The 23912-nt window shown below is 33.9% G+C and overlaps 1 protein-coding gene and 1 long non-coding RNA gene across 8 annotated transcripts in view; one reads left to right on the forward strand and one right to left on the reverse strand.

The window, feature by feature from the left end:
* The window catches only part of rapgefl1 (Rap guanine nucleotide exchange factor (GEF)-like 1), a 77896-nt gene extending 68638 nt beyond the window's left edge, over positions 1 to 9258 (reverse strand). For 2 of the 4 annotated variants that reach the window (XR_012400951.1, XM_073944359.1), the window contains exons 1-2: positions 9012 to 9258; positions 8199 to 8916 (exon numbers count right to left, since the gene is read on the reverse strand). Coding sequence is in view for 2 of the 4 variants with exons in the window: in XM_073944359.1 (XP_073800460.1) it covers positions 8199 to 8580 (382 nt within the window). In the remaining 2 variants the exon portion in view is untranslated. Of the gene's footprint in view, positions 1 to 8198 lie in introns of all 4 variants that reach the window. The other 2 variants (XR_012400950.1, XM_001920985.8) reach the window with 1 other exon arrangement.
* LOC141381189 (uncharacterized) overlaps positions 8286 to 23912 on the forward strand; it is a 54141-nt gene continuing 38514 nt past the window's right edge. For 3 of the 4 annotated variants that reach the window (XR_012400955.1, XR_012400956.1, XR_012400954.1), the window contains exons 1-2: positions 8286 to 8986; positions 13041 to 13159. This is a non-coding gene — a long non-coding RNA (uncharacterized lncRNA). Of the gene's footprint in view, positions 8987 to 13040; positions 13160 to 15223; positions 15555 to 23912 lie in introns of those variants that run through there. The other variant, XR_012400957.1, reaches the window with a different exon arrangement.

Consider the following 23912-nt stretch of genomic DNA (forward strand, 5'->3'; position numbering starts at 1 on the left):
TTATCATTTATAATTTTCTTTAAAACTGTAATGCACTTCAGAATCTGACAGATTGATTATGTAGGCTATAAAACTGGTGTCTGAAGCGTTGCCATATAGTGTTATGCCTGAATTTCACAAAAAGCCTTGCATTTATTAACACAGACTATATTTTAAGTATTTGGAAGTCATTCCTCATAGGAAAACGTCATAAGAACAATGTTTAGTGGCTCAATGTTTTACAGTAATGTTTTTAAAAGACTGAACACTTTATCGATGTAGTACACAACCAAGCACATGTGGTCATAACACAAATGAGTTGCAGGTAGTGAAGTATTAAGCGTTTCTCCCAAAGAAAAGCCAGTCTAAGCAATCTAAGCAATGTGATCCAGTTCACATAAAAATTGTTTTTACATAATATTATAAGGTCACCAAATTAATATTTCAACTTGTAAAGACATAATGCAAAATCTAGAAGCATCTACAAAGTGCGTCTATCTACAGTCGCTCAAGGGTCAACAGCTGCTCTGTTTGTCTTAACACTGATGAACTGCACTAGGACTGATATGTAAGCAGTGTCTTCTTTCAACATATTACCTCTTGACCCTGGATCAGTGGACTTCCTTTAGCCCATAATCCACAGTCACTCTATGGACCAAAACACTAGATGAGACAAATTGCAAGTCCATTGTTGTCTAATCCAGGATTAGTGGCACTTTTGCAAAATTTCCTGAAAAATGACAAACTGTAAAGAAAAAAGGCCAGTCTAATCTAGAAGCAAGGCATCCCCTTCATATAAAAAAGGAAGTAAAACAGGTTGAGACTGAGGCCAAATGTCTCAGTCTGCGACACAAAACTGAAATCTCTCTGATTTGCTCTATATAAAGCTGAAATTCAATATAATTAGTTTAAAATCACCAAAAATCAAAGCGACACCAAATGAAAGAAAGTCATGGCAGCACTTAAGAGGTTAGCAATAGATCACATGCAGCATGCTTTGAAAAGAAATGAAGCACTTCTTGAGTGGACTTGATTTGAAATCATTAATGCAATGATTCAGGTCACTTTTACAGTCAAGACAAGTGTGTTTCAATGCAAAACTCAATCCCAGATAAAAAAATATATATAGAAAATTAACATAAAAAAATGAACAGCCTCTTGTGAAAGTGCATAAGTTGTGCTGGAATAAATGTTTTGTCTCAACAATTAATGCTCCATTTTAATGTGATGTTGGCAAAAGTCAAAGTAGACATTGTTCACAGGCAGCCAATGAACAAAACCGGCTGGCATTATATATGTAACAGATCAATAAAGAATGGTTTCAGAAATGAAAATAAAACTCATGATGACTTTTTTTTATGCACAAAACAATATTACATAATTTGCAATGAAAGCACGGTTTCCATCCAATGAGTCAAAGAGAATATCTACACTTTCTGATAAACTGATGCCAAATATCAAAAGGATAAATGAAATTCGCTGCAGTGATTGATTGGTTTGATTACAACCATTAGTTTGATAAGAAATTATAATTGAAATCACATACTACAGTAGAGCTATGCGAGAATAGTTTAATTTGATCTTGTGATTTTGTATGAAGCCATGATGTTACAGTACAGAAAAACAACTTCTGCTATATCTTGAACAATCGAGAAGCTCTCAAGACCATAAATAAACATCACATCCTTTTGATTTTCACAGTAAAAACATCAAGAATCTTTCACAGAAATCAGTACAGGCTTTCACAGAAGCAAGGGAAGGTCATTTTTGTTTTGTTACAAGCTGTTCACACACTGTTCTATAGAAAAATGGACTATTACATTTTTTAAAAATCACATTAGGCCCATTTTAAAAAAAGTAGTTCATCGAAAAATGAACATTTACTCACGTTCAAATGGTTCCAGCCCAAGTGTCTTTATTCTGTCATACACAAAAGTAGATCTTTTGAAAGAGTGTTGGAAACTATGAGCCACTAACATCCAAAAAATTTGAAACATGCTATGGAAGTCAACGGCTACCTAACTTCTTCATTATTATTTTTTTAAAGTTCTTAACAAAATTTAAGCATGTTTTGAACAAAAAATGTGTGATTATATTATTATTATTATATTATTTTATTTTTTTGGGTAAAAACGCTCCCTTTAAATGGGATTCTGCCAATTTTTTATTGGGATCCTTCCAATAAAAGTGCTTAAAAATAAATACATTTTCCTGTCAAATTGACTCTTATTTTAAGACATTTTTCTTGATTTAGCATAAATCCACTTATCTTTGATAGATTTTAAAACAAATATCTAGGCCATTTTGTTTCTCGGGTAAATGAATAGAAAATATTGGTGTTGGTTATCAAGATAGATAGATAACTACTCAAAAACAAGACAAAATTATCGAATAAAGTCTGTGTAAACTGGAAGTTGCTGAGACTTTTAGTTTAGTATGTTGATGTAATGCCTACTGTCAATGTTATATCATTGAGTATGTTTACATGGACACCAATATTTTCATTTTAATTACAATCCGATACACTAAACAGAATCAGATTGAGACATGTGGAGTATGCCAGTTTTAGTTGCATTATTGTTATTGAAGTGCAGTTCAAACATGCAAACACCTTAATCAAACTATTACCGTCATGTAGGACTTTTCGCCGCATTTTGCGATAGGGTAGTTTATACACACACGGTGGTTTTACACTATTCTCTGCACCTACTGAGTCAGGGAAAAACTCCAGATACCTGCATCGTGAAATGACCAAACAGCATGCGGTATCGAATTCCTTTAAAACAACACTCTATCAGCAGTTCATACTCGCATCCAATATCTTGCTTATCACAGGGTGGAATGTTCCTGAATGAAAGTGAAAGTGCCAAACAGCAGTTAAAGTTCACAAATTAAAAATGAAACACCAGAAATTACATGAAACTCCTGAGGAAATGTGATAGCATGATGACGTTTATCATATTACTGTATGTGCTGTAACATGTAAAACGGGATCATGATAGGAACATTCAAAAAGCAACTCATGGTGTAAAGCAGCAGAAGGATTCCTAACCCACTTGATATAGTTGTGTCCTAAATTACAAGAATATTGTGAAAATATATTTGTATTTTTTTCTAAAGCCCTCCAAAAAGATCTTGAATCATGTCCACTTATAACTGTTCTTGGGATATTTAGTAACTTAGAGATGTTTAATCAATATGAAAGACAAGCAATGTTATTTGATATGGTAATTATCAAAAGGGTGATTTTGAGAATGTGGACAAATGTACCTAAATTTGGTATGTGGGGTAGAGATATCGTAAACATGCTTGTTTTAGCGAGGTTGAGATATATCAATAATGACAAATTTAAGATATTTGATAAAACATGGGGACAGTTATTGGAACACATTAATGCAAACTAATGACCCCTGTCAATAACATAGCAATTAAAGATTAAGTGTAATCGATATTCACTATTCATAAGCTATAATGTTTTTAATAATGTGCCCAATCTATTATTTGCCAATAAAACTATTGTCAGGATCATGCATTTTTCTGGTAATACAAGAATAATGTTACTTTATAATTGCTTTTATTCATGCATTACCTGACCAGCTAAATTATATTTTGCTTTTATATGCATTTTTCCCTCTGTGTTCTCTTGTCCTGTCATAGGTTAGTGTTTTTATGTATTGTATTTTATATGTATTATTATTGTATTGTATTGAATTGTATTTTTTTTCTTCTCTTCTATATTTTGTTGTAGCTTTGTTGTAGTTTAAAAAAAAAAGCAAACAGCACATAAATAATCATTTAAAAATAAAGCAACTCATGTAAAGACCTTAATCATACTATTGTCTTATTCAGATTAAGGTACATAATTTGATTACATATGTCCATGTAAACGTAGTCAGCGTCTCATAGCAAACTAAAAGTAAGAGGAGCCTGTTAAACTGATATCAACAAACAAATGATCCGAATTTGTTTGGAAATTACCAATTAACTAGCACAGATTAATAGTTCACCTAAAGAATACCAATGTGTCCTTGCAAAATAAACACTGTCAATTTTGATTGCATGTGGACTTTAAGAAAAAAAATCTAAATTTATCACTCCAGGAAAAAAAAGCAGCTCAGCAAAAAAGGCAGAACTTGTCTATCCATCATCATCATTTACCTTAAATAAAAAAGGCATGTCATCATTTACAATATATCCTAATAACACTGAAGCAAAGCAAGCGGCTTGTCAGCCCAGTGATTTCACATCAAGCATAATACTCTCTTAATGCACCGGCATACTGGTAAAATCCCTGCTGTTTCCATGGTTACTTCACAAAAACACTCGGATGCACATGTGTGGTGCGAACTGCTGCACTGAGGCTGCAAAGCATCACTGCCAATGAATGTGTGGGAGAGCCATTCTTCACAGCATAAAAGTCCTGGAACTTACAGCCGCACGTAACATGTATGCACTTGTTACAGACGGCCCATTCCCATCACAATACATCACAATTTGTCATTTCCCTGTAAAACTTCCTTTGTCTGAGATCAAAATAACAATCCCCTCATTTGGCACAGGAACTGATTTGTTCATGGTGTTTTCTACATACAGGTGCTCGGTGCTCTATGTAGGTGTCAAGTGTGGGTGGTAGGTGCTTGTCAGTTCATGAAACATCCATAACACCAATTTGAGGAAAACACAAAGGAAAGCACCGTGGAAACATCTAATGTTTTTATTCTCTTGTCAGAAGGAAAAACCCAAGCACCGCCCTACTTGTAGATAGTCCCAGACAGTTCCTCATTAGTGATAGGAGCTGTTATTGACAAATGTGAAAGCACTTTGCTTTATGACATCACTACATGTGACCTTTTGATTTGACCTTTTAAATGTTACCAGTGGTCAATGAAACTCAAGGTTTACAACTAGTCTTGCTAGGATAGTAGTCTACTGTCAAACCACCAGTGACGTAAAGTAAAAAATTACAATGACTCAAATTACTGTAATTGAGTAGTTTTTCTCAGGAATAGTAATTTACTGAGTAGTTTTAAAAATGTGTACTTTTACTTTTGCTTGAGTACATTTTACTGCAGTATTGGTACTTTTACTCCACTACTTTCCTTCAACCTGCAGTCATTGCTTTATTATTTCTTGTCTATGAGGATTAAAAGATTCAGTCCTGTGATTCCTGTCAGATCGCACATTAAAGGTAAATTGCATCATAATGAACTACCTCAAGACATGGCTGATTTATAATTACAACAAACTGTTTGCAACCATTAAAAGTGTCCAAGAAAATGTCCAAAATCGTACACGCATTGACCTAAAGACTGTTTAGATGCATGTCACTGATGACAAGATGACGGTTGTTTACTGTATGATGATCGAAATGGCTTTAAACACCCAGCAGGCACAAGATATCAACATGACCTCAGATTGACGTTGCACCCCAACATCGTGGGGATGTTGCATTTTGTTTGGAAAGGAAATCAGGCTGACGTCAGAACTCAGCATCAGGCCGACGTCCAACCTAAAAATCAACCAAATATCAACATCTAATGATGTTACAGCTTGTTGTTGTGTAGATGTTGGATTTTGGTTGCCATAATTGATGAATAAACATCAGTATTTGACATTTAAAAGATGTTGGATTAAGATGTTGGCTCAACGTTGGATTTTTGTCACTTTCTAACACCATCTGTTTTAAACTCTTGTGATCCTTTGCCTTTCTGAGAGAGCCCAGGTGTGACAAAGTCGTTATTTGACATCAAAATAACATTGTCCTTAGATGTTGGCTAGACATTGAATTTTGGTCACCTGACATCACAAACTAAATCGAGCCTAATAGTAACATCTTATGACGTTGTTTGCCTGACGGGCAACAACTAAATGTACTGCAGAATGTTACGTTTACACACATCCTCAAACTCCATGTAAATGCATCAGCTTTTTACAGCGTAATACTCACTCTTAAGTACTTTTAAAAGGTCTTTTTACTCATTCTTTGAGTGATTTTACAACAGATACTATATATATATATATATACAAATGACATGAAGCTGTTCATATATCAGCCTACCAGCCTACTAAGGCAGCTCAAATACTATTTGTACGAATAGATTATTCTTGCAAAAAGCAATGAATAACACCTTTAACCATAGAGATAAAGTAAATAGCAGAATAGCTTCTGCACAATATGACGTAAGTGCCAACTAGTTGTTAACTGTGATTCAGTTTACAAAGTAGAGCTTCTCCCGAAAATGTAGTTGTGAGAGCAGAAACTTTAAGGAAGTCAGTCTGGTTGTGTTAATGAAAACATTAAGATCTGGTTGCACTCTGGTACGGCACACCTATTTTTCACAATTTAATCAATTCCTGATAAAATGAAGTCCTGCCCTACAAGTTTTTCTAGTTACCTGACTCATATTTTTCCAAAGTAAAATGTGTTACAAATGCTGTATCTTGTTGACTTTTCTAAAATGTTTTTTACTTCAAACATCACCTAAAACTAATTGCTAATGGCCAGGGGCGAACCTAACCAATAAACGAAGTAAGCAGCCGCTTAGGGCCCCAGGGAATAAGGAGGCTTCGACCAATGTCAAGAAGCCTATAGTAATCATATAGCTCTAGCTCTTTTATAAATTTTCTATCATATGTTGTAAAAATCTGTCAATAAAAATTAAGATTTTAATGTTATTACTTATTTTCAAAACCACAGGGGGCATGAATAGTGGAACAATTGTGAGCTTGTTAAGAAAGGGCCTGTTCAAATAAAAGAATATTTGGTTACTATACGGAGGAAAAATGACAGTGCTATGCATTTTTGTTGTTGCATCTTCGGTAACTGGTCCAATATGTTCAGTGCCAATGGGCACAGTTTATTAAAAAAATTATAATAAAAACTAATCTACAGAGGAATATGTACAGAGAAATAGAATGTTTTGAGTTTTAATGGGACCCAGTACATACAATTGCTTAGGGCCCCAAATCTCTAAGTCCACCCCTGCTTATGGCATCCACATAAGGCATGAACAGGCAACCATTTTAAAGTTAAAAATGTGTTAATTAGCTACAGCACCACTATCAGGACGTTATTATCTGACCGCTAACTATCATTATATTCCCAGTCCAGTAAACAGAATGTACCCCTTATTTTCACTTGGTTACCATTGGGTTCCTTTTGGCATCCAAATATTAAAAAACTGGTAACGTTCTCAGTAACATATTTTTTACAGAGCCAAAAACTAACTTTCCTAAAAAGTTGCAGGAAGAACCTGAAAGCGAACTTTATTTTTAATTAAGGAAAACCTTCCTGACAGACTAACAAAGCGCGTTCTGGCAACCAAAAATGATCAGCTGAGTAACGTATGAAATTTGTTACATCTGTGCAATATGCAAACTTAAACAACTAAATGAAATGTAATTTTGAAAATATTTAAATAAATAGATTTTTTAAAGAAATGTCCAAAGTAATTTTTTACATGAAAATGCAGTTTCAAGTTGATATAATTTTGGATTGTGGCATAACATAAAAAAGCAAGATAAAATAACCAGCAAATTAATAAATATCATGTGCAATTTATGGAGAAGCTCATTACAGTGATTAACATGATTATGATATTTAATCTGCAACTTATTTTTGTAAAACATAATTGATCTACACTATAATTGCTTATGTCACTTAAAATGTAAATACATATGCACAAACACTAAGAATATATTTGCATTAAAGTCGAAATATAATAAAATGTATGCTTTTAAGAAAATGTGTCACTGGGGTAGGTTGACACTAATACTTTTTTAAATATTAGTCATTGCTTGAAATATTTCTCATCTGGATCCACTTTAATCCAGTTTTAATTAGTTTATATTAATATAAACATGATTATTATTACTATAACGAATACACAATATTACTTTATAAGCTAAATTATAAACTTTCCTGAGACCCTAGAACTTTTCCTTCTCCCTAGTTAACCGTAATGGCAAAAAAATCACCATGAGAATATCGATATTTGTGAAAGTGAATTTGAAGTGCAAAATAACAGAGTAGCCTAGTATGGAAATGTGATAGCATCACACAATACAACACAGCAATGCGCCATACAGTCACCATAGTAACACATAGAAATAATGTTACGATACTGTAAACAACCTGAAGCAAATGTAACAACCTGAATCAAGCGTGAGGGCTTTGAAAATATTTATGACAGGACAGAGCTAAGAGGGACTCGTCTCACCTGTGCAGTTGGCGTACCGCTTTCCCGCCACGCTGTCCAGCAGCGCCAGCGCTAGGTTCTCTGGAGTGTCCGCGGGCAGAGGGGTCCAGTTCGTGTCCAGACTCGCCTCCGAGCTCTGCTCATCGCTGGACAGCGACGGGCTCCTGATGTCCGCAGTTGCGGAGGGCCAGCACGGCGCTTCTTCGGTCTCCGGACTGAACACCTCCCTCGCCGGGCCGCTCTCGGGAGACGTCTCCCTGAAGAATGGCACCACACGGGACAGGCTGGCCCGCCGTCTGGATGCCCCGGTGCCGGTAGCCTTCTCCCCAAAACCACCCGCCCGAGTGAGTGCATTGGTCTGCTTCTTCAAGAATTTTTCAAGAGGCTTCATTCCAGCCGGCATTTTGATGACAGAAATCAGAAGAAGGCCCTGGGTTGATCCTAATTAATACTCAATAAGGAACACTGATGATGAGCGTATTGCCGTGAGCGTCTACATCATAGCCGGATAATGCTGAAACTCGGATCGAGAAAATACCTGAAGAGACTCTGTTCTCCGCCGTGTTGAGGTGTCAAGAATAAAACACGGCCATTTTCAACGGTCCTCGTACACAAGTGATGCTGATGGAGTCCTTACTACGCTAAGAAAAAAAATCCAAACGTATCCCTGGGAAACCCGTCCTCCACTGCAGTCCTTCAGCTCGAGGAGCAGCAGCCTATGTGTGGACGATCATCGCCACTGTCAAATAAAGCCGAGATCGATGAATCAATCAGACGAACAATCAGAATAAAGATGAAAATAGCAGCAGGTATGTCTTAATAATGAATATGTACATGTAAGATCAGTCTCTGTCAAGATGCTGGAGCGTATAAATGAATCGTGGGTCCACCGCAGCAGGTCTGAAGGAGACGCGGGCTTCTGTCGCAGAGACGCGCGGCTGGATGGACGGTGATGATGAGATGAGGACTCCGTGTCTTCAGATCTGTTGGATCCCCGTTTATTTTTCTGTCACGGTTCCAAGTGTCTCTCTCTCTCTTTCTGCGCCTCGAGTCCGCACAAACACTGCACTCAGTCGTTCTCGCATACAGTACAGGCTACACACACACACCCTCTCTCTCCCTCTCTTTCTCTCTCTCTCCACCCGCCTCCTCTGCAGCTGAGTGCGTGTGTTATTGGTGGTGTCAAGAGATATTGCTCAATTGCTTTGAATCGCAGCAATTGCAGTCACAAGCTCACATAAACATGTGCGCCTAGGACTGGCCATTTGGATATGCATTTTCTATAGATCGACGTCAGTATGTGACACGTACTTTAATTCTGATAAAGCTATTGCAAACATACACTGTAAAAAATATCTGTTAATTAACACTCTACAACAATCTAGTTTTAAAAAATGACTTTTATTGACATGTTGGAGAGATTTGTTTGTGTTTACGATTTATATAATATATAGAGAACTAAGTCTGTAAAATAACAGAATGTATACTGGTAATTACAAGGTTTTTGTACTGTAATTTACATCACAAACCCTCACAATATATCACTTAAAACTATTTAAAATGTCGATAAAAAGCTTTTGGAGGATAGATCAAGATCCTATAATGCAATTTAAAAGAAAAGCTAAATTTTATATTATTAAACAAAGAAAAAAAAAACATGAATAACAAAATACGGAAAATATTTTGTACCAGCTACCAGTTTTTAATTTGGGGTCAGGACCAGAGTTTAGTGCTGAAGGGACAATGAAAATGTTCAGAGAAAACTCAAAATGCAATTTGAATTAATAAATAATTTAGCTAAGAAATTAGATTTAAATGTACAATTCATTAAGTTAAATAATCTCATTTTAATATCTACTTGAATTGCATTGTTTGTAGTTTTATTTTTAATTCACAAAAAAGATTACGTACAATTTGAATGAGTAAATTAACAAATATTTACAAATTGTTAAAAAAAATATTGCAAACAGAAAAAAATCTGTATAAATTATATATTAGCATAGATAAAAGTGTATTTGATTAAAATTGATTAATGGTGATTATTATTTCCTAATGTGTATAAAAAATGTAAATAATAAAATTAATAATAACAATAATTAACGAAATAATAATAAAAAATAAAGAAAAAATATATGAAAACTTACTTAAAATGTAAATTATTTTTAAGAGTGCATGGTACATAACTGTAAAATATGTCAATGTATGATGCAATTGCATTAGAAATAGTGGAATTAATCTGTAAAACATTAATTATGAGTAGACCACAATTAAAATAAACAGGTAAATAAAAATAAAAGCAATAATAGCTGTATTTAAAACAATGATAACAGCCTAGCAAAATTCATTAAGGAAGAACCTGAGACTAAGGATCTGTGCTATATCAGTTACACTTGGCCCGTGTGGTGTTCTCCATAGGCTGTGCAATTGACCAGCTGTATGGTTTCAAATTGCCCAGCTGGAAAGCACAAAGAAGAGTTATTTCCTCCACAGTCACTTTATGAAAACACACACAGACTGCATTTAGGTGTGTGTAATCAAAGGCTTTTTTTTAAGGAGACATACGCCAACACCATCAGCCCTCAGGCCTGGTCAAGGTACGAGTGTCTTATAACTGCCAGCCAAAAGAGTATGCAACTTCATTATCAGTATCAAGTTACATTTGGCCAGCCATACATGGTGTCTTGTTCAAACGTCTGTCAGGAAACAGTATCCCAAGACACCTATGAGGGGTAAATATGGGATCGGGTGACCATCGCTGACCGCATTATGCTGAGCACTTAATTGAGAAACAGAATAATTTATCACTTGGGAATAGATACTTAGGCTGTTAATCTCCTTAAAAGACAAATGGTGATTAAATAAAATGGTAGAAATAATTAAAAAAATTATGAATAAAAATGGCATGTGGATGACCATGCAGATATTTGCATAGCTTTGCAGTAAAAAACATTACAACAAGTAGAGTCAGTTTTGCTTTTCCTTAGAACTACAACTTCTATTTCTACTCTAATTGAGTTATCCAGTGTTTTACTTAAGAATCTGTGACCGAAGTCTGAACAGAAGAAATAATTAAGATTGCTGGTAGCACTTTATAGAGCAATTCCATGCAAATGTCAAACTTCCCATGAATAATAAAAAAAAAGTTTTCACCAAAATATCAAAACTGTTTCTACAGTTTTTGTGTAAGCAAGTGTTTTACAGTTATTTAAAAATACTCAAAAATGCCTCAAACAATTATATTCGATTTACCAAAGACACATAAGTGACAATGTCACATCCATAACGAAGCCTTTTACTAATAAATGTAAAGTATTATTAAGATATTAGCTGTTTTTTATTACATATCTGCATGATATTGTTCTACAGCCTAATCCTATTCAATCCCTAAACCCAACTATTACCTTAATAACTGGTAATAAGAAGCTAATTTTGAGTTTATTTTGGTAAAGTCCATAGTTATTTGTTTATTTACAGTGAGAATTAAAAATAAATTGACACATCAGAGACGAGTGATGGTATTCGGCAAGCTACTGAATTTTTGAAAAAAGCTCAAAAATTAATAAATGCTAAAATGAGTTGAATTTCATGTAGTTTTTTTTTTTTTAACTCTTTTCTAATTTAAATATTTCATAGCATAAATTGGTTCTTTATACTATAAACTATAAGGCTACCTTATCAGTGAGCAGCATTTAGCGTGAATAATATTTAAAAATGTCATAAAAAACCTCATTACTCCAAAATGATATGTACATTTTACAAATACAAAGTAACTGCATGTTTTAAAACAGAAAGTTAAACATTAAAAGATCTTTATTTTACACTGTAAAAAGCGATTAGTTTGCTTTAATTTAAAAAGTGAGTAAACTCATTGCCTTAAAAGTATAAGGTAAATTATGCAAAAAAATATAAAATTTAGTCAACTTAACAATCTAAGTTATAATAGATTTACTTGTTGCTTTTAAGTTAACGGTGTTACTTTTTTTTTTAAATAAAGAGTTAGATATGGTCATAAAGGGATGGACATGGTCAGCAACAATACTCAGGCAGGCTGTGGCATTGACACAATGCTCAATTGGTACGAATGAGCCCAAAGTGTGCCAAGATAATATCCCCCACTGCGCCACACTATCAATACCAGCCTGAACTGTTAATACAAGTTAGGATGGATTCATGCTTTTATGTTGTTGACGCCAAATTCTGACCCTACCATTCAAATGTCGCAGCAGAAACCGAGATTCATCAGACCAGGCATTGTATTTCCAATCTTCTCTTGTCCAATTTTGGCTAGCCAGTGTGAATCGTAGCCTCAGTTCCCTGTCATTAGCTGACAGGAGTGACCCCAGTGTGGTCTTCTGCTGCTGTAGCCCATTTGCCCCACGGTTGGATGTGTTGTTTGTTCAGAGATGCTCTTCTGCATACCTCGGTTATAACGAGTGTTTTTTTGAGTTACTGTTCCCTTTCTTTCAGCTTGAACCAGTCTGGCCATTCCCCTCTTACCTCTGGCATCAACAGACTCAGTGGATATTTTCAGTTTTCTGACCATTCTCTGTAAACCCTAGAGATGGTTGTGCTTGAAAATCCCAGTAGATCAGCAGTTTCTAAAATACTTAGACCAGCCCATCTGGCACCAACAATTTTGCCACATTCAAAGTCACTTAAATCACATTTCTGCATTCTGATGCTCAGTTTGGTCTGCAGCAGATCGTCTTGACCATCTCTACAACATTACTGTCATGGCCCTATGTTTACATAATAAAAACTTAAAAATAAAAAATAAACCATTGCTTAAAACTGATTAATTTTTTGAATGTGTGCTCTTATGTTAATTTTCAAGCATATATCTTGCGTTATTTTGTTATTCAGTTATGGAGCAAGTCTGTGATCAGCAGTGGAGAAAGTGGTCTGTCTGATGAACCGAGATGAACTCATTTGACTGCTTCCACACATCATTGGTGACTGTGCACTGCAAAACCTCACTCTGGGTAAGTGCACTTCCATCTCATCACAGAAAGATAAAAGGTGTTGAAGTTCTACTTCAACTACATCCTGTATGATTATGATACACTTTGAGCGATGCATGTGCGACTTGGCAGAGCCGTGTCTGCAAGCTTAAAACTGCAGGCCGTAAAAAAGCGTCGCTGGTATAATTTTAGCTCTGCGTCAGTAGAGGTCCTCATAGTCACCATGGAAATGAGAGTGAAAGCATGCTGCAGAGAGCTGGAAATCACACATTGTGTGAACCACTGCAGTCATCCGCTGGTCGCAGAGCTAATGTCACATACACACTCATTCTCTCCACTACACACTTCTCTCTCCCACTTGATAAGGTCTGATGTATGAAATATTGTTTCCAAGCCTCTGCTCATGTGAACCGAGAAACCTCCTGGATTTTAAAAAGGCTTTTGATACCATTAATCATAACGTTGATTCATCTAAATTATCAAGGTGTATTTTTTTTCTTATACATTAGTGTGGAGTCATATTTAAATTTGAGAAACAATGAAGAAACAATAATGCATGCTCACCATTTCTTGATTGTAATAAAGGAGTTCCATAGGGGTCAATTCTTGGACCACTTTTGTTTGGACTATAGATTAATAATTTGCCTGATAGTTTGTCCAGAGTTTGAGGTTCAAATGTATGCAGATCATACTGTTGTCTATACTCATGCAAAAGCCAAAAAACAAGCTGCTATCAAGCTCACAGCTACACTGACTGAACAAAGTTTTAGATTATGGTTATATCAGGTTATGACACTCTTGTCTTCCCCTTATTGTGGGCATAATACTCAAGAAAGAGTAGTAGCTTTTCCCAGATATTTTAAAGGAAAAGTAATGAATACTGTTAAGCATTTTAAATATTTAGTAATAATTATGGACACTAGCTTAAACTCTAAATAGACAGATGGATGGATAGATAAAATAAATAAACAAACAAACAAACAAACATTAAAAAAAGCAAAAGTGTTGGAGCAAACCTGATGATTTATTGGGATATCAGGCATAATCATCAGGTATAATCATCATATCATACCATTGTCCCTGTACAAAATAAATGACCGAAACAATTCATCTAAGTAATCAGTAGCCCTTTCAAAATTTCACATTTAGTCATTGCTTGATATAAACTTGCAGTTTTGGCATGATGTCCCTGGAAAAAACCCTGCCAAACCTCTGAGTTACTTGAGCACTGGGCTCCCGTCTGGTCATGTAGCGTGACAGGGGGTTCGACATCAGTTCTCAAGAGCTCCGCCTTATAAAGAAGGAAAGGGGGAGATGGGGTGGATGGAGGGTTCTTCAAAAACTAAGATAAGGAAGGTAGGAGAATGGGCTTATTTACTGGAATCTCGAATTCATCTGATCTGGTCTAGCAATGATATGGGATTGGACTAGCAATGATTGTTGATGTGATGCCAGCCACAATCAATAATAGTATGTGCTCCTATCAAAATTAGTTTATAAAACTTCATTTATGAAAATCTTTTAGTCATATTACCTATTAAAGTGAATCTTTTACAAAAATATGGTGTTTAATATAGGGCTGTGATATTGGAAAAACTGACATTGTACATACATATATACAGCTGAAGACATAATGATTAGCTCACTTGTATATTGAATTTTTCTAACATTTTATAGAAAAAAAAAACATTTTTAAAAATAGAAATTTTAATAAATAACTTTACCAAATTTGTATTATTTTTGATAATGTTTTACTAGTTAATTTGATATTATTATTCCTTGATCTGTTAAACATCACTTGGAAACCTTAATTAACTTTTAACCTTAATATAAACACTTTTGTATAACCTTAATATATACACCTTTAACCTTTATTTAAACACTTTTAACCTTAATATTTACACCTTCAACCTTTATATAAGCACTTTTAACCCTATTATAAACACCTTTAACCTTTTTATAAGCACTTTTAACCTTATTTTAAACACCTTTAACTTTTATATAAACACCTTTAACCTTTTTATAAACACTCTTGTATAACCTTAATATAAACACATTTTTTTGTTCTCTTTTGGAATCTAACAGAGCATTTGGACCCAGAAACTGTGACATCAGATTTAACATACAGGTTTCTGACTTCCCCTTGCTAATTTCACAAGGATAACCCCTTGAATTGGGAAGTACATTGCTTTGGGTATGATGTGTGTGTGTGTGTCACAATCAACTGTTTGTCATGCTGTTTAGTCATATGACCTTCTCTTCAGATGACTGACATGGTGCTAAAGTGCATATTCTGACTTCATCCGAAGCCCCCTCACTATAACTTGCCTTCAAATGGCTATTTAATGTTTTCTGTCCTCTAGACAAGATAATGTAAGGGGTAATGAACCCATAAATAAATTAACCCTGAAACCAGATGAGGTCCTGCAGCTGGGAATGATGTGAACAAATGTTATGAAATTAGAAATGCACAGACAAAAATTCAGTCAATACACTTTCTAAATATGTTAAAGAAAACTGATTATACATATGCTTAGATTTAAAATGCTTTATAAGCTTTAGAATGAAGCTTTAATTTAGTATAAAATACAATATAATATAATATAATATAATATAATATAATATAATATAATATAATATAATATAATATAATATAATATAATATAATATAATATAATATAATATAATATAATATAATATGAAGTCAATAAAAATGCATTATTTGAAAAATAAAACATTTATATATGGAACATTAATAATAATATTAATAAAGTGTTAACTATTTTGGGGGTTTTCTGCCTTGTATTGGATAGTGGAGGACAGACAGGAAAGCATTGGGAGCAGAGAGAGGGGAAGGATGGGCATAGGACCTCGAGCCGGGAATCGAACTCAAGTCGCCCTAAGCACTATGGTGTGCTTTAGAAATCTCATTTTATAAAGAAATATAAAGAAATTTGTGACTGACATTCATTATTTACACAGTTTAAGCCCCTTAAAATAGAAATCAGCTAAGTAAACAGCTTATACTTTAAAATGATTTTATTTAGAAAAACAATCATTGATGACACAATAAAAGACTCACAGTAAAGCCCCAAAATATTAATTTATCACCATTTAAATAGATAGTAAAATGTATTTAGTTTGACACTATTCTCTAAACCACTAAGTTTGACCCTTTTGTCAACAAGTTCTTAATCATTTTAAATACAGAATATGAGATAACATAACTTTTTTTCTATATTTTAATAAGTACAGGTCAGATAAAGTTTCATAATATATATACAGTTGAAGTCAGAATCATTAGCCCCTTTTGAGTTTTTTTATTTTTTAAATATTTCCCAAATGATGTTTAACAGAGCAAGGAAATTTCTCAATTCACAGTATGTTTGATATATTTTTTATTTTAGAGAAAGTCTTATTTTTTTATTTTGGTTAGAATAAAAGCAGTTTTTAATTTTTTAAAGACCATTTGAGGTCAAAATTATTAGCCCCTTTAAGCTACAATTTTTCGATATTCTACAGAACAAACCATCATTATAAAATAACTTGCCTAATTACCCTAACCTGCCTAGTTAACCTAATTAACCTAGTTAAGCCTTTAAATGTCACTTTAAGCTGTATAGAAGTGTCTTGAAAAAATATCTAGTAAAATACCATTTACTGTCATCATGGCAAAGATAAAATAAATCAGTTATTAGAACTGAGTTATTAAAACTATCATGTTTAGAAATGTGTTGAAAAAAATCTTTTCTCTGGTAAACAGAAATTGGGGGAAAAATCTTTCAGCTAATCATTCAGCACAGTATATGTGTGCAATATTACAAAACATCAGAACAATGTAAAATATATAGATTTTTATGGACAATGTTTAATGTTTAGTTTTGATTTTTTTCATGATTTTATTTATGAATGTAAAAACTTAAATTATTAAATTGTTAAATATATATTACAATTTTAAAGTAACTGCTTCCTTGCTGTATGTAGTTCAAATGAAATTATTACTCTATTATTGATTTTTTTACTCTTACCATTAATAATAATAATAATAATAATAGTAATAATAATAATTATATTAGAGTGATTGCTGGAGAATCTGAAGACTGGAGTAATGAAGCTGAAAATACATCTTTAATATCGGTGGAATACATAATTAAACTAAATTATAAACTGCTTTTCTTTTAACTGTTTATTAAATTTTACATAAATAACAAAGTGATTTTAAAGAGAAATTTAAACAATTCCCACCCCTGCCCTATAAACATGATGCAATTACATTCTTCTAAGACAGAAAAGAAAAAAAATAATTTAAATACATTTTAAAAACTAAATAAATTTAAAACAAATTCAGCAAAATAAAATTTAAATACCTGTACAGAATGCACATATACCTTGATAACCAAAATATTACAAACAAAAATCCTCGGGTAATTATACAATGTACTTAATTACATTTGCTTTGCAATTGAAAGACCCCAAGATTTAGATTGACAGTTTGTAGAGATCCTGACATGCTCAGAAAAGAAAATTCTAAATGGGTCCCATGTTTCAGAAAAAGCCCTAATATTGCTGTTTATTGTAAACCTGAATTTTTTCCAAATGGATGAAGCTCATTGCATCTTGCAACCAGCTGTCAAAACTCGGGGGAAATCTTTGTTTTCATAATAAAAGAACGCATCGTCTTGCTAACAGTGCAAGGGTGTTTGCAGTATAGCTCAATAACCCTGCTATATTCGGAGAAAGTCCAAAAACTGCAAAAAGTTCGATGTGCATCTTTGTCACAGAAGAGAAACACTTGATAATTGATAGACAAAAAGTGATTGATGGACAAAGCCAATTATAAAGTACTTTTGAACAGTTATTTTCACAATTTTACAATTTTCACTATATTTTTTATTAAATAAATGCAGCATTGGTGAGCAGAAGCTTATTTTAAAACATTAAAAAATGGAGTATGTATATATATATATATATATATATATATATATATATATATATATATATATATATATGTATGTATGTATGTATGTATGTATATATATACATACTCCATTTTTTAATGTTTTAAAATAAGCTTCTGCTTACCAATGCTGCATTTATTTAATAAAAAAATATATATATAACATATTATTATTTGTGTATCCCTACTCATAAAACCTTTTGTATCTGTTCATTTGTATTAGTTGCCTCTCAGAAAGCCAACCAAAACTGATCAGCATTTCCATTAAAGCAAAAGAAGTCATTACCATGGTAATTGCATAAGTATATTTGTCTTTGTAATGAACATCACTCTCTAATATACATTTGCCTGGCAGTGAAGCCCACCAGTCCTTGCGGGTGCATAAAAACACCCACCCACACACACACACACACACAACCACTTACACATACAGAGATGATGGATGACCTCAAGAGCCTAACGCACTTGCCCTGCAGTGAAGAACAGAGCTCACATCTGCGATGACTCATTAAATTCATCCCCCAACCCTCCACGCTGTCACAACGCCATCCTTATGCCATGCATTATCATACACAACGCAAACACGCAAGTGCACACGCTCACTGTTGTCATTCTGCTTGGTGAAAAGGATTGTAATGCATTGTACAGACAGATAAACGCAACAAAACATCAATGTCCTTAGTCAGAAAACTGAGACACTCAGCCTATTATATTCACAATAAACAATAGATCCATCATGTCCAAAACACACACACACACACACACACTCACACACACACACACACACTCACACACACACACTCACACACACACACACACACACACACACATACACACACACACACACACACACACACACACACACACACACACACGTTACTAAACTGGGAACCCCTTCAAAAGCAGACTGAAGCCTCTTGTGGAAACACACTTGCTCTTTTATACACACACGTTTACAAACAGGAGCCAAAATAAGTGTTTTAGGCCTCTAGAGGTTAGATTCAGTGTGTGTGTGTGTGTGTGTGTGTGTGTGTGTGTGGACTATTTGTGCCGTAAGGAGATTATATTTAACTCATTAAACAGACCCACTTCCAAGCACTATGATAAACAAAAAGCCCCCTTCATCTAATCACAGAGACCCCAAACACTTCATAAGAAGGAAAGACGTTTGTCTCACCCCAGCAAAGATGCGCTCCTTCCAGTCAGCCTCGCAGATTAAGATGGTAATGTGACCCTGAATCCATTTTCAAAAACACCCTTTCATGGGATTATGTTTCACTGTGATCCTCAGGCTTATGGCATCATTTAGCTTGGCTTCATTTGGGAAGTGTCATTAGATTACGCTAGATTATGCAGGATTTCTTAATGTGCACTTCTAGAGTCTAGACTCTCTTTTAATGAAATTTAGAAGAGAGAACTTCAGTCTGGGACCAAAGTATAGGCCTAAATCCTAACAACAACAAAAATACTGTTTACGTATTGTAAAAACAAATGCAGAGTTCCACACCAATCATTCATGCTGTCCAGACACAAATGGATTAAGTTAACTTAAATTTAAGTGGATTGAACATAAAACAATTACATTGTCCCCTCGAAAATCTCAAATATTGTGTAATAATCTCAGCAGGATGTTTTCACACCTCTAGTTTGAAAAATGTCAGGAAAGTGGGTGAGTGCAGCGTTGTTTATGTGGGAGTGCGAGTGGCGAAAGAGGGAAGGGTTTGCATGAAAAGGGGAGCTTCATTACGTGCACTACAGCTGATTTAAACACCGGCAACACAAACACAGAGAAATGGAGAGTGATATGGAGACCAGCATTTACAGCAGATCTGAGAGCTGTGTGGAAATGGAGGATTTTCACTCCATAAGATTGTAGTGACATTACTGTAAACTTAGTAACTAAATCATATTAACTAAGGCATGTCTTTAAAAACTGAAAGAGTACTGCTCACGATACTAACTTGGCCATCTGAATAAATATAAACAAAGAACATTGATCCCAAACGTACCAAATCCGTAGAGAAAGGATAACCAACACGAACTGGAACGTTTGTCACATGTTTGCAGACCACTGTAATCCAACTGCTTGGGTCTACATGCTAGCTGTGCTCTTATTGCAAGCAAATAGAAACTAAACCTTCCTTGAAGCACATTAATAAATGCAACACTGATGATCTATGTCTCCAAACAATTTTTCTTCTACTAGTTTAAATTATGGTTGGCAAGACAAAATGGCATCTCTCCAAAACTGTAACAGGTAAAAAGGGATCTTCAAAACTATTGTTGGATGACCAAAAGCAACATGCTAAGCACATTTGTGCAGTTTGTGTTTGGTTTCAGCTCTCGAAAAAGTCATTTGCTCAAAAATCTGACTTGTCATGCTCCAAAAACAATGAAAGTATCGATTCAATTGAGAATCAGACTTGGCCATGCTGGATGGGTTTTCCACAACACCATCTCAGAAGAGATCCAGACTGGAGGCAAGGTGTTTTTTTTCTTTTCTTTGAAAGCTTTTCTTAATTCATGCCAAATTACTTGCAAACTGTGCGTGTTGTAAAGAACAGAACAACAGAAATAATATGATTATGATACAATAACAAAAATTATTTTAAAATGCCAGAGAAAACAAATATATACATATATATATATACACACATATATATATATACACACACACATATATATATATATATATATATATATATATATATATATATACATACACACACACACACACACACATATACATATATATATATATATATATATATATATATATATATATATATATATATATATATATATAAACATTGAAGCAATTTCTTGTTGTTTTAAGCCTAGGAAAAGAGTAGAGTAGTTTTTTTTTGCCTATTTACTCTTCTATTCTACTCTTTTATTACTTTTTAAACCACATTCATGGTTTGTAATACTGTAATTGAGTAGTTTTTCCTCAGGAATTTACTAAGCAGTTTTAAAAATGTGTACTTTTACTTTCCCTTGAGTACATTTTTATTGCAGCATTAATACTTTTACTCCACTACTTTCCTTCGCCCTGCTGTCACAACTTTATTTTTTCTCGTCTATGGGGATAAGAAAAATCTGTCCTCTAATTCCTGTCCAATCAAATTGCACAGCAGGTAAATTGCATCATAATGAACTACCTCAAGACAAGAGCAATTTATAATTTCAGCAAACTCTTTGCAACCATTAAAATTGTCCCAGATGTCCGAAACCGTCACACTTATTGACCCAGAGACCGTTTAGATGCATGTCACTGAAGAAAAAATAATGGAGGTTTACTGTATGAAGACTGAAATAGTCAACATGATGTCAGATTGAAGTTGTACCCCAACGTCATTTTGTTTGGAAATGAAAATCGGGTAGACGGTCAATGTCCAACGTCCAAAAACACTTTAAACAAAAACTAAACATGGTTTTATTACAGTAAATGTGTAGTAACCATGTTTTTCTTGGTAGAATGATTATCATTCGTATAACCACAGCTTTACTACAAAAAAAAACATGGTTAAATATATATTGTTAGTGTAGCTAAACCATGGTTCACTGGTGTAATTTTAACTGCAAACTTTTCAAATTATTATTTATAGTCAAATTATAACCCATTTTCATTAGGGACTACATACAACCTTTTAAAGAATTCACTAAATCCTATCAAAAAAAAAAAAACTTTAACTCACCAAAGGGCCTTTTTTGGAGTTGCTAGAATAAAAAATGAACAATATGTTGGGAGATACATTTGCACTAAAGAGGAATGCTTTTAGAGTATATTCATTCATATCAATGGGTTATGAACGTCACACAGTGAGAAGGCTATTTATGACTTTATTTGATTTTTTAGTGAAACTGGTTTTAAATAAGCTTCTTATTCATTTCAATAATGACAATGCTTTTATTTTTATGTGAAGTGCTCCTTTATTGAACCTACATTAAATACAAAAAGAAGCTCGTTTGCAATGTAGGCCTCATTATAAAAGAAAGAAGCTAAAGACAGAATGAGTGAGTCTCCTATCTTACACAACAACGCCACATTAGACGTTCTCTCTCGCTTTCACCTAGGGATACATGCAGGTTAAAGCAATTTCCTTGCCTGTGAAATCACACCTCAGCTGTGAAGAGGATGTGAGAAAAAATACATCAAGAATATAGAAAGTGAGGAAAAAGAAAAGAGAGAAAATCAATCAAAAGAAATGACAATGAATATGGGTCTCGGGCGCCTGAGTCACTTCTGATGAGTTTGTATGCACAAGCGTCTGTACTTGAGCATCACACACACACACACACACACTCATTATACACACGCATCATTTGTCTCAATGCATGGATGCTCCCAAAACAGCTCCCATGAATCATGCAAAAATGTAATGACACCCACATAAACACATGCTCCTGGCCCATAAAAGGGGGATGGGAAGCCAAAATGACATCACTCTGAGAGACGGGGGGCTTTGTTTGGTTACTGTCCCTCCAAAAAGCCGAGGGGGAAGATGTGCGTTTCTAATACAAAACAATGGTTGGGAGAGGAGACAGCGTTAAATATGCAGAGGCTGCCGACTTAAGCCATTGAAAATGCATCAGTGACAAAAGCGCTTAAAGAAGGCTCACTAATTGTGCAGACTTCACACGTTTAAAATGTGTCAGATTTAGGGCATTTAACTTAAAAAGAGATTTTTTTTGGGGGGGTGGGGGGATCTTTGAAATCCTAAAGTTGAGGTAGAGTTTTGGGTCAGTTTTTTTTTTTTTTTTTTTTTTTTTTGCTTCAAGGATTCTTAAAGAAAAAGTCAGGGCTGAAATGACAATTCTTACTCATTTAGTGTTTTCTTACATCTAACAGACTGAGATAAATGAAGAATTTTACTGGTCAAAAGTTTGGGGTCAGGTTTTTTATTTTTCATGTTTTTTTATCTAATAAAACGATTCTGTTCATCAAGGCGGCATTTGTTACATGTAAAAATGTTAAATTGTTAAATATTTATACAAATTTTAAATAACTGCTTTTTTATTGTATGTACACTCTCATAAAACGGTACAATGTTGAACTAAAGAAGGTACATACCCTTGTCTTTGGGGCAGTACCTTTTTATGGAACAGAATTGTACATTAAGACAAAGAAACAAATTTGTACCATTGCAGTTTGTACCTTTAGGACATGATTTGTACTATGGAAAACCAAAATGTGCCTTTGGTTTTCAAAACCTGCATATACAATATTGTACCTTCATCAAAGGTACAAACCTGATCCATGAAGGTACCACTACAGTGACAAGACACTTTATACCTTAACAGTGTCAAATGTGGTCCTTCAAAAGCTATTTAAAGCCATTTTTCTTTATCCAAAACGAGTCAATTTATTTTCAGAAACATAAAACCTTTAAATGGACCTTCTTCATTCACAACAAAGACTAAAAATACTTTAACATAAATCAAAAGATCTATTTTTTTGCTGAACATTTACAACACTTTTCACAAAAATGTTACAAAAATACATTTTCCTATGTGCAAAATAAAACATTTTCTTCTCCAGTTTTCACACAATACCTTTGTAATCACTTAAAAGTTCATTTAATTCACTTCATTTTAAAATAGAAATGGAAATATATGAATAAATAAACAAATAAATAAATAAGTATTTTATACAGTTGAAGTCAGTATTTTTGCCTTTTAATCTTTTTCTTTTTTAAATATTTCCTAAATTATGTTTAAAATAGCAAGAACATTTTCACAGTATGTCTGATAATATTTTTTCTTCTGGAGAAAGTCTAATTTGTTTTGTTTCGACTAGAATAAAATAAGTTTTTA

The sequence above is a fragment of the Danio rerio genome, chromosome 3 (genome assembly GCF_049306965.1).
Source record: "Danio rerio strain Tuebingen ecotype United States chromosome 3, GRCz12tu, whole genome shotgun sequence".
NCBI lineage: Eukaryota > Metazoa > Chordata > Actinopteri > Cypriniformes > Danionidae > Danio > Danio rerio.